Source organism: Chionomys nivalis, chromosome 24, assembly GCF_950005125.1.
Source record: "Chionomys nivalis chromosome 24, mChiNiv1.1, whole genome shotgun sequence".
Classification (NCBI taxonomy): Eukaryota; Metazoa; Chordata; class Mammalia; order Rodentia; family Cricetidae; genus Chionomys; species Chionomys nivalis.
The window spans coordinates 34,200,588-34,212,878 of record NC_080109.1 but is presented as its reverse complement, the minus strand read 5'-3'; the positions used below and the strand labels follow the sequence as shown (position 1 = coordinate 34,212,878).

The 12,291-nt window shown below is 46.7% G+C and overlaps 1 protein-coding gene across 1 annotated transcript in view; it reads right to left on the bottom strand.

The window, feature by feature from the left end:
- Positions 1-11,117, bottom strand: part of Ankrd50 (ankyrin repeat domain containing 50) — a 33,726-nt gene extending 22,609 nt beyond the window's left edge. Inside the window, exons 1-2 of the mRNA XM_057756960.1 lie at positions 10,944-11,117; positions 8,977-10,263 (exon numbers count right to left, since the gene is read on the bottom strand). Coding sequence (XP_057612943.1) covers positions 8,977-9,488 — 512 coding nt within the window. The 5' untranslated portion in view covers positions 9,489-10,263; positions 10,944-11,117. The remainder of the gene's footprint in view (positions 1-8,976; positions 10,264-10,943) is intronic.
- Between the last annotated feature and the right edge of the window lie 1,174 nt (positions 11,118-12,291).

Sequence of the window (12,291 nt, the reverse complement as noted above, 5' to 3'; positions counted from 1 at the left end):
TGTGGCTCACAACCATCTGTAATGGGGTCTGGTGCCCTCTTCTGGCCTTCAGGCATACACACAGACAGAATATTGTATACATAATAAATAAATAAATTTTTTTTTTCTTTTAAAAAAAACTCTCCTATCCAGGCCATGACCTTGTACTTGGTATCTCCTGGGTCTAAAGGGCTCCTGTCAAATTTCCTTCTAAACATCTTAAGAAAGAGCAGCCCTCTCTACTCTCCCAGCCCTGGCTCCTGCCCTAATTTGCTACTTGTCATTATAACTTCTATTTGAACCACCTCCTCTAGTTATCAAAAACAGAGCCAATAATCACACAGGACGTTTGCCGCACCTGCTTACCGCATATCCTAGGACAAGACTCGATGCGTTCCTCACCCCCACTACGCATAAGTACAACAGTGGCCTCAGCCACACTGCACACCTCAGGCTACTCTCAAGACCAGAGTGTAGTTCCCAACATCCCAATCAGCTGGCTCACCACTGTGACTCCAGCTCCAAGGGACCCGACTTGTTCTTCTGGCCTCTCAGGACATCTACACTCATGTGGCATATACACACACAAGCACATATGCATAAAAAATAAAGTAAATCCTTAAAACAAAAAGTCACACAGAAAAATGCTGCCTAACGGTGCTGGCTGCACAACACCATCTGCACAGTGCATCTCTGGGACTCCAGATATCCCAGGTCTCGGACCTCCCAGAGAGGACCAGTGAGGTGAAGAAGGACCTCCTTAGCTGTTCTCACTTTTACTCTCTCTGAATTTGGGAGTATCTGGCTACAGCAGGAAGATGATGTAATTTGTTCATCTACAACTCTGTAATTCATATAACTATATGTGTAAACGGTTTCACACAAGAAAATGGAGTATTTAAGAATCAAATGTGGTTGAGACAATAAAAATTATATTGTTGTGGCCAATATTAGAATGCTTTATATTAAAACAAGTAGTTGGCTATTAGTTTAATAGTGATTGCTCTTATATCTATCCTGAAAAACCACATACCGCACTTGCTCAAAAAGGTAGGCAAAAAGTCAGTTAAAAATATATAGAATGACTCCAGATGTTGATCATTAAGAGAGAGAGAGAAGAGTGGGGGGGGTAAGATGCACAGGACAGCTGAGGGTGGGAGTGTGGCTTGGTGGGAGGGTTTACTAATTTGTGTGATGCCCGAAGTATGGGCCCCAGCACCACAGGAAACAAGAAGAGGAGAACTGAGCAGGAAGGCTTCCAAAGGCGGTAAAGACACAGACACTAAAGTGCCTCTAGGAGGAATGGCCATGCAAAAATGTCTCGGCTGTAACATAACCTATCTCAGGGATGGGATGAAGGCAGTGTGACTCAAAAGCAAAGAAGGGGGTCAAAGCATTTTGGGGCAAGGTCAAAGGACAAGGTCAGCAGGAGAACATTGAGAGCTCTGGTTTTCTTCTCAAGGTGTAAGTGGGGAGGTAACATGACCTGACCAGACACTTTCTCTCATGGTGCAGGGAAGGCTGCCATGGCTCTGGCAACACAGAAGGATTTAGCCATGGTGGGAAGTGGAAACAGGAGGTGCTGCCTTAATCTTGCAGGTAAAACAAGTTGCTGACTGAGTGAAAATGATTAACCCACGACTCCCAGATTTCTAATGAAAGCAATGACTTCCCATTTGAAATATTCCTTTCTTCTTAGTTTTGCAGTTATTTTCACAATCTTTGTCTGCATCACACACCCTGCCCCCAGTAACAATTACGCATACTCCCCTTTGTGTCTATGTATGTGTTTTATCTACTCCAGGCTTGGGGTCAGGTTGCAGATGGCCTGTCTCTCCATAACTGTTATCATCTCTGGATCAGCAGGCCAACTACAGCACATTCTCACCACAGTTTCGTTGCTATGGTGATGGCAAGAAGTACCAGAGGGAAAGCCGCACTGAAGCCTCTGTTAAGGCCACATCTACCACGATGGCCCAAGCCTCAATCCCGAGAAAATCAGAGGCAGACTTGGCTCTAGACCTCAGTTGCTTCAACTGTAGGCTGCAACTCCATAAGGGGTCCCATAATTCTCAAAAAATACTGTTTAACAGTAAAGATTTCTGAATACACCATGATCCAAAATTAGATCGACATAAAATGTGGAAGGAATCCAGGGTGTGTCTGGCAGCTCGTCTATGCTGTGTCCCAGGACTTCACTACAGCCTTGGCTCTGAACATGGGACACGGAAACTCCACACTGCACACGCTGTTAGACCGGAGGTCTGAAACACTTCGGCGTGGATTCGGGACCTGCACTATGAATCACTTTGCTTATTGCACAGACAAAGCCTTCTGCTCTTACAGAAACATGGTGACTAATTGCGGAAAACACAGTCTTTCCGTGCTTTTCTACTTCATTCCTTGGCATGTAAGCAGAAAATCAGGATATCTCTGGATTGTACTTGCAACATGTTGTTGTTTTTTTTGTATTCATTTAATAAATGTGTGACAAGTATGTGATACATGTGCACACACACAGACAGACACACAGACACATACACAGACACACAAACACAGACACAGACAGACACACAGACACACACATACACAAACACACAGACACATACACAGACAAACAAACAAACACAGACACAGACAGACAGACACACACACACATACAGAGACACAGTGTTAGAAAAAAGAAAAAGGAAAGATGCCTTGGAAGAGAAGTGATTTTGAACAAAGTCATCGAGGGATGGCCAAGCGAATGACAGGTATAGGTCAGGACAGCGAGATCTGGCGACACGTAAGACAGCTGACTGTTGACCATGTCACTAGATAAGATAGAACCATGTACATCAAGAACATGTGAGGGTGCTTTGTAAGGCAAACCTGAGAGAAACCAGAGAAAGAGCCACCAAAGAACAGTCAAAGGGGACTCCACGAGAAAGAACAATGAAAACTGTTCAATGACATCAGCTATGCAAAAAGCAGGCTGAGCTGCGAGCTCAGAGGCTGCCATTCATACACCCAGATCTCCCTGTGAGTATCCCCGATAGAAGTCACTTTCCAATAAGAACTGTGACAGAGAGGAGGAAGAAGAGGCATTTACAGGCACAAGTTCCAGACTACCTGAGTGCAAGCCTATAGCGGACACTCTGGGTGTTACTGACGTATGCAAACAAATGAAACTGTCTGCCTGTGAACAGTGTAGACAGTCAATCAGAGCATGTCAGCCCCACGTGCAGACAGCAGCTGGCTCAGACTCCACATACTGTCAGAGAACCTTCCCTAGGAATGAACAAAAATCTGAATGTAAATGTTAAATTCTGGAATTGGGTAAAAATATCCCAACCTGTAGGCACAACTTTCTTCTCTCTGGTCTGAAAGAAAATCAAAGTTATACAAAGCGAACTAAAAATATGGACACGTGAGCAACACGCTGTGCCAGTGTTATCTGAGTGCTGGGATGCCAAGGATGGGAGGAGTTACAGACAGCACTTGAGGTGCTCAGCTCTGAGTCCACCTCGGGGCAAGAGAACAGATCTGAGGGCGAGAAAGTGAGAGGCTTGAAAGAATGCAGAGTGGAGCTGAAGAAGTGGCACTGGGATTAAGGGTGCTGACTATCTTCCAGAGGACCTGAGTTCAGTTCCCAGCACCCACATGGCAGCTCACAACCACCTGTCACTCCAGCTCCCTGGGATCCAACTCCCTCTTCTGGCCTCCGCAGACACCTGAACTCATGTGCACAAACCCACACACAAACATATGCAACTAAAAATTCTTTCAAAAATAAATAAACATTTTAACCACCTATAACTCTAGCTCCGGGAGCCCTAACTTATTCCAATGCACATATACATGTATGTTATTTTTTAATTTTCAAAAATACTTTTTAAAAAGAATGGAAAATGACAGTTATCTTACATAATATTAGTTATAAAAAACAAGTGATGGAAACAGAGTATTTTGCCATGAGCACACACCAGAGAACAAGAAAGCAGGCCTTCTGCCCTGAGTCCACTGTTGAAGAGAGGTGAGATGAAAGATGGGTATCTGGCTATGAAATTACCTAACGTCAATTCACACAGAAGACTAATAAAATAAAAATCACTATATTAGCCTGTTCTGCATTTAAAACTAGCTTTAACAATATAACATTTTTGTTTCTGTTTTTTAACTCATTCAAAGGTTTCAGCCTTTCAGTTATGTTAGGGGAAATTTTAGATAGGCAAGCAGCATTATGCATTCATTAAATGATAATTACTTAGCAGCTGCTGACATCATGCAGAGTGCTAACTAAGCACTTGAGTAGGCAGGTAAAGGTCCTCAGGCATGAATGACATCATGAAGATGGTGAAGAGGTGGGAACAAAGGAAGCCTGCGTGAGTAAGAGATCCCAGGTAAGAGCATGGGGATGGCGGGTGAAATCTATCACCAGAGAGATTCAGATCTTCCAGGATTCCTGTTCTGTTGGGTCGGGATAGGGACTGATCACTCAGCTTGAGATCTTCTTTCCAAGTCCACTGCCCTTGACCACTGACTAACACACTTCCCTGGTAAACTCTCAGCACCTAGAACCATTCACCCATCTTTAATATTTCCTCACAATTCTACTCCTTAACACTTAATACCAGAGGGAAAGGGACACCTGCAAGTACCATCCATAAATAAAGGCAGGGATAGAGATGAAGGCTTCTGGGCACTGTCTCCACCTGAATCTAAAGGACCAGAAAGGCCTCACTGGGAGTTTGTAGCCTAGTAAAATGACATCTGTCCGGAGACCTGAAGCTACTGTCCCCAACACCACAGAGATAGTTACCATTTGCTCAGACATAGCTGGGATTTGCTAACAGTTACAGGGCTGACAGGAAGCCCTGCCTCAATTGTTCCAATACTAGAGAAGAAGGCATGTTGAAAGCAAAACACACAGCTCTTTGTAATGAAAACCTGGGGGTCATGGAGGAGGGAGGGGCCAAAGAAAGATAACAGCCATCAGTTCTCAGCACACATAAAAATGAAAGCATTATAAACCTAGGTCCTTTGAGCAACAGAAATAATTTTTTTAAACTCTGTTAAAATATACAACTAATTGAAAACTAAAAGAAAATGAAAAGAAGCAATCATGTGGTTCTGTGTCTCTTCAGTAAGTGAAGCAACACTGTGCATGGCACAGTGCTCATGTGTCACAGGAACACTCACAGGTGGTCAGAAGCAGGCCTGGTGCTACTGAGAATCTAGTCTCTCTGACAGCAGGGTTGCAGCTGCTCCACACTGCTTTATCTCCAGCTCAGCTCAACTCTTCCAGAACTCAGAATAACTCTCACTGTCTGCTCAGGAATGAATGAATGAACAAATGAATGAGAGGGGAACTTTTAACAACTCTACTGAGAAGCAGCATGGCATGTGTGAGGGATAAGGTGCTGCCATGTGTAGCTAGATTAAAAGTCACTCCAATAAACTCAGCCATGCATCATGTCACGGAAGAATGTAACCAGTGATACTACACAGTCTACCATGGACTAAGAGCAAAATACAAGGAAGAAGTTGAAAAGCAAAACTAAGGGAGAAAGTCAAGTGGATGAAAAAGGTATGACTGGATCTCCCTCTGCCAGTTCCCTAGCTAAGATTTTTCTTCATCAAGGGTAGAGTGCTGCCCTAATGTTTCCTGTGTATTCATAGAGTCATTAATTATCAAGATTTATGTGTTAAAGTATGCTACAAAAGCTGGCTTTGAAATTTTTATCAAAAGGAAAATGGATGCTTCTATTTTTCTAGGCTTACATTTATATTTTATTTAATCCTATTATCTAATTTCACACTGTGCTGGCTAGTTTTCTGTCAACTCGACACAAGCTACAGCTATCTGAGAGGAAGGAGCTTCAATTAAGAAAGTGTCTCTGTAAGATTGGGCTATAAGCAAGCCTGTAGCACATTCTCATTATTGATGATTGATGGGCCCCAGCTCATTGTGGGTGGTGCCATACCTGGGTTGGTGGTTCTGGGTTCTATAAGAAAGCAGGCTGAATGAGCCAGTAAGCAGCACTCCTCCATGGCCTCTGTATCAGTTCCTGCCTCCAGGTTCCTGCACTGCTTGAGTTCCTGTCCTGATTTCCATTGATGATGAAGTGATGTAGAAGCATACCCAAATAAATCCTTTTTTTCCGGGATTGCTGTTGGTCATGGTGTTTCATCACAGAAACCCTAACTAGTAACCTTAACAAGGACACACCCCCTTAACTGTCTACTACAATGTCTCCCCAAATAAAGTAGTTATTTGGAAACAATAGCCCTTTCCTGGGTGACCTGTTGAATGTCCAAATCAAACACACTCCTAATAAACTTTTCTGAAGAGTTCACTCCAAGTGAGTTGTGCATGTCCACTTTGTACTGTTATAACAAAATATGAGCAGGAAGGGTAACAATGGGCTGACCGGGCTTCTTACAGTTTGAAGAGTGGGAAACTCAAGACGGAGGAGCCTCTTAAGGGACTTTCTGCTAAATGACTGAATGGAAAGCCAAGCAAGCAGACACACAGGAAGTAGAGGTGAGACCACCAACGGACTGGTACTTCTGTCAACCAGAAGCGTGGTGTGGGTGTGGTTTTCACCCACAGTCCTAACTTGGCTTCCTTCCCTTCGATTAGTTAATAACTTCAAATTAGGTAGGAAAATAGTTACAGAGTAAAGTCTGAAGGGGAGAGAATTTCCTGAACTTTTTTTAAAAGGAAAATCAACAATATTATGAAGAAGTTGCTCGGGATGAGAACACACCAAAAAAGGAACTCAGATATCGGAAGACACATTCTAGGAGTAATTATGATGTCACCCAGATAACTTACAGAATTTTTTAAAACCCGGATCTTTAATTACTAAGTTACCTTTAGAGAAGGCAGTAAGGGGGGAAGAAGGGTGCTTATGTACCCTGTGGAAGGCGTGGAGAGCTTCCACACAGAGTACCCTCCGCCAAACCTCCCACCTGCCTGATTCTGTGCCACAGGCCTGTGCTGATTTCCTCATCAGCTTACGTTCAGGAGTCCTGAATGGGATGGCTAACAAAACAGAAGATGTGTCCAGTTTACTGGACTCTATTTACACATAACAAGTCTCGAAGAATGTCATGTCTCTCAAACCCTACCCCAAGCTGACCACACGTTTACACTATTCACCTTTAACCTTTATGGTGACTCTACCAACATGACTGCTTCCCAGTACTGTGATTAAATGCCTAGCAAGAAGCAACTTAAGGGAAGAGGGCTTTGGGCACAGTTTGAGGGCACACAGTCCATGGCACTGGGAAAGGCATGGTGGCAGTAGCTTGCGGGAGAACGTCAGATTAGGAAGCAGAGAGCAGACAGAAAATGGGGTGGGGCCCACGAACTTCAAGGTCCATCCCTAGGGACCCACTTCCTTCAATTGGGCTCCACCTGTAGGGCTGCACCTAACTGTGGTCCAAGCTTCCAAACATAGTCTATTGGGGTATCACCCATTCGAACCCCAGTCTCCCTGCCACTCTCTGGGCCATCTGAACATGGCACTAAACACACGCCAACACCTCCCAGCTCTCCACCTTCACCACCCCCAGCTTCTACTACTCAGAAGTTCAAGCAACTCCTCAGTTACAATTCTATAGAGATACATTTCAAGTGTCAGGTATGCTGTCCTGTGATATTTTTATCGTGTTTTGACAATAAAGCTTGTTCCGAGTGAGAGGGCGGAGCTAGCCACTAGCTGACTGGAAATTAATCACAGAGGTTTTGGAGGACAGAGGACAGATGGGACAGGAAGTAGTAAGGTGGGGTGGAGAGGGATCTCAGCCCCTTCGGAGGAAGAAATGGAGCAGGTAGGAGAGGACTGGTGGTTTCTCTGCTTCTCTCATCTTTCAGGTCCTTACCCCCATATCTGACTCCTGAATTTTTATTGATAAAAGATATTTAGATTAATGTTTCAGTATGCAACTTCCCAACCTGTTCAACCTTAGGTAACTTCCTTCTGCTTTCTCTCCCTCAGTTTCCTCATCAGGAAAATGGAATAAAGGTTCTCATGTCACAGAATTCCTAAGAAAATTACCTGGCTTAATATTTGTAATGCCCTTAACATAGTAATTCCCACAGTGTTTGCTATCATTATTGACTACTTTCAGTATCACCTGCAAAAGTAATAAATTTCAGAACATAAAATACAGCTTTCTGTCATCCTCTGCAAGTCCCCCCTGCAGACACGCAAAGCTCTCGGGCTTGAGAAGGACCACAGAATACTTTACACAGACTTGGTCCTGGAGGAACTGGCCAGTGTGGAGCAGAAACAGATGCACAGGGAGCACAGGAGAAACAAGTACACAAGCAGAAGTGAGGCATCGAGGACCCCATGACTGCTTCTACACGAGCAGGGACCCACAAGCAAAACTTAACTCCAAAGGAGGGCCTTTCCTGGAAGGCGGTTTTGCATCTGAAACCATTTTCAAAAGCAACATGTTCCCTTACACCAATCCTTCTATCAGAGATTCTCAATGAGTAAAACAATGGTGTCTTCCTCACTCAAAGCACTAAGACGCTTCAAATGTTCGCTATTGTATAAATATCGCCATAGATCACTCAACTTTTCCCTTAGCTAAAAGGAGAATAAACTCCACAACCTGAGCGAAGTTTCTGAGACTCTGTTTTAGAGAAGGTATTTACAGAAACTAGAAACACGACTATAGACAAAAGCTGCCTTCAGTGAAATCGCACCCCCGTGTCCCAGCACCTACTGGCTGTATCTTAGAACAAATTCCCCTACCTATCTACAGGCACGATTCAAAAAAGGAACGTTCTATTATGAAATGAGCAAAATTAAGCTTCACTTCTAAGCCGCACACTATGCAATAAAACAATAAAACAAAGTTTAAGTTTGGCTCTCTTTCCTGTTAAAACTAGGGAGGTGTAGTGAGGAGCAGTGCTGACAGCCAACAGTTAGGCAGTGTAGTCAGGGTATCTGATGCACAGATATGCCAGCATGGCTACCTTCTCACGGTTACCTTTTAAATGCTTCTGCCGGGTTCCTCTCACACTCTCCAGGCTCTAGGAGACTCTGGACGGCTGGATCCCTTAGCTTGTCCTCATAACCTTGGAGGAGTCCACTTTGACAGATCTGGGCTACCAGCCCTCTGACGAACCCCCCGACACACAGAGTGTCCGAGTCCTGGGCTTTGCAGAAGTGGAAAGCCAGAGCCTGGCGATGCAGACCTCTCTGCACGCTGGCTGGTGAGCTGGGCCACAGGAGCTCAGTGCACAGGGCTGTCTTCCCACTGCCAGGCCCTCCCACCAGCAACACACCCCAGGAGGCTCCCTTCCCAGAGATGGCACTAGCGTTATTCCCAGCATTCCCCACGAGGGACTGTGTGTTGGCTGCACTGGTGCAGCAGCTTGATTTCTCCTGGAGGCAGTGCTGAAGTTTGTGGAAAACCCACTCCCGACAGTAAAACTGCTTCCCTTGCAGTAGACTCGTTTGGGCCATTCTGCAGACTTTCTCTTCCCAGGGATTAGTCATAATAGGCTTTGTTTTGTGTTGTTGTTGTTTTTTTTTAAATCTTCAGTGTGGGCTAGAATCCGGATACATTGCCACAGGCTTCACGTCCATTTGTACATAACTTATATGTTAGTTCACTGGAAATAACAAGTTACGGGGAAATTCAACAGCCCCAGACTTCATTTGGCAAAGGAATGTGCATGTCTTTATTTGGTTCCATAGCCTTAATTAGCAAAGGATATATTTATTTAATTGTCAAGCAGATGTAAAACTGGCTTGCCCCGAAGCCGGGCAACACCATTCCTGGATCTTTCGGCGGGGGGTCACAGAACTCTGTGGCTCAATCTGCAGTTCATGTGACGGTAGATGTTTCAAGTACACAACTGAGAAAACACATCTGGAAACAGAAGCGAAGGGCCAGTGCTTGGATCCGGAGAAGACGCCCCCACAGCTCGGCAAGGCTCAGTGCTCTAGCTGAATGCGAGATGCAGAAAAGCCATCCATTATGTTAAGTGGCACCAGAGAGATTGCATTTAGACCGTAGGTAGGTAGCGCTGCGCCTCCCGCTGAAGGATGAGCATTCCGAGCCTAGTTCTCCCCAGTCTCAGACGTCTGACCACAGCCAGGGAACTGTTTCAAATTAGTCTCTTATGTGGCAAAAATCACAAACCTCTGTTGACACCTTCTTAATGGAAAACAGTCATAAAATATTTCTTTTCGAGATGACAAATCCTTAATAGACCTGTTTGTAGGTTTCTCGGCGTTCCCATGTCCAGGTAGTCAACAATTCCCAAAACTAAAACGAAGCAAACAAAAATATGTTTAATGCAAAACACTGCGTTCAAACCCATTTGTTACCACTCACCCCATAAAGCACTTTGAAAAAGTTACATGATTACCCCTTAAATAAGCCCATTTTCCTTTGTACACTTTTTTCTTCCCGTGTGGGTATGCTTCCGAGACAGACTTTATCAGAATTAACCCAGATTTTGAAAGCCTCGCCGTCCAAACGGAAACAAAATGGTACTTTATGCCACCTACAGCACCACCCTGGATTTCAGCCCGAAAGCCCTCGCAGTGTAGCCGTGTCTGAGCGCCACTGAGGCAGCTCGGGCTTGCCCCGTCCGCCGGGGCTTCTTTGTTGATAGTTTGCAGACCCTAGGGGAGGCACGGGGCTGCTGCTGCACCGGACCTGCTCCTGCAGAAGGCCGGCTGAGCCCGGACAGGCAGTCCCCACTCGGACCCTCTCGGACGCCCGCTTCCCTTCGTGCTCCCGGCCGCAGCTCCGGCCCCGGCTCGGCTGACAGACAAAGGCTCGGAACGAGGTGCAGCCCGGTGCGGAGCGGGCAGGGCGCGGCCCAGGTCCCGCCGCGGGCGCCGCCTCCAGCCCTGGGAATCCAGAGAGGGGTCTGACCCGCCCCGGCCCGAGCTCGGCTGGCAGAGGCCCGCTCCACCCGGTCCGCTGCCCTCGGTTACCTCAGTCCTTTCGGCTCCACGCTCCCGGCTTCCCCGAAGCCGTTCCACCGCCTCAGCCGCCCGGTGCACTCCTCCTCGCTCCCGCCTGCGGCTCCCGGCCGCCGCCAGCCCGGCCGCCCCGCACCGCGGCGCTCCGCCCAGCCCCCACAGCCGCCACCGCCGCCGGCGCAAAGACTGTCTCCGCCAGCGCCACCGCCCCGCCCGCCGCGCAGGGCCCGCCCCACACAGGGCCCGCCCCGCAAAGACACCGCCCAACCCCGCCCCGCTGCACGCAGACCACGCCCTCCTCTGGCCACGCCCCTCCCCATAGGTCACGTTTTGCATAGACCCCGCCCCTCACACTCAAGTCCCACTCCATTGGCCCGCCTCGCGCAGGCCCGGCCCAGTCTTTCTTTCCCCACAGGCCCCTCCCAGCTCATAGCCCCGCCTCCTATGCCCAGCCATTCCCCACAGGCCCCACGAGCCGCGGCCCCGCCCCACCCCGCCCACCGTCCGCTGCACCCGCACGAAGCTAGAGCAGGCGGTGGCACGGGGGTGACTCGGGGTGGTTCGGCGTCCTGGTCCCCAAGCTCGGCTCAGTAGCCGCCTTTGTGCATTGGGTCCCGGGGCTCTCCCGTGGAAAACCGGCCTGTCGTCGGCCTCTGTGCCTTGCTAAATAGGCGGCTCAGTTAGACCCGCCCAGACCGAGGGGCGGGGCGGTATCTCGCGCACGCTTAACTCCTACACCTGTAGTGCTGCACACCTTGTCCAGGTCGGCAGCGAACCTGCAGAAGTGACTACGTACCCCAGAGTTGCCTGAAGGCGAATCTTTATAAAGACACAGTTTGGGGAAACAACTTTAGTCAATACTTAGCCTGTGTCTCCTACAGCATAGGGCAAGACGGTAAATGCAGAGATTTTAATATGTATGTAGACTCGTTTGTTTCAGTTTACCCTATAAGTATGATTTCTAGTAAACAAGTCGCTGAGTTAATTAAAGGAATAGTTTAGGCCTGGACCAAAAGGTGGAGGAACCTGATGTAGTCGGCCGTGGAATACTGTTTTTGAAAGGCAGTTTTCATATGTAGCACAGGCTGGCCTTAAATGTGGCTATCCTGCCTCTACCTCACTAGTGCTAGGATTACAGGAATGGATTATGTCTGCTAAAAGAATATCTTCAGCTATTAACAGTCTTTAATCTTCAGGCCCATTTAGGTTTTAATTTTTCACTTATATGTATCTATCAAGTCACTTTTATAATTGTGTTCCTCCTAACAGAAAAAAACGTGCAATATGTTACATACAATTTTATCAAATTTATTTTTATCAATTACCTAAATACTAGAAATAACATTAGCAGACATTTGCC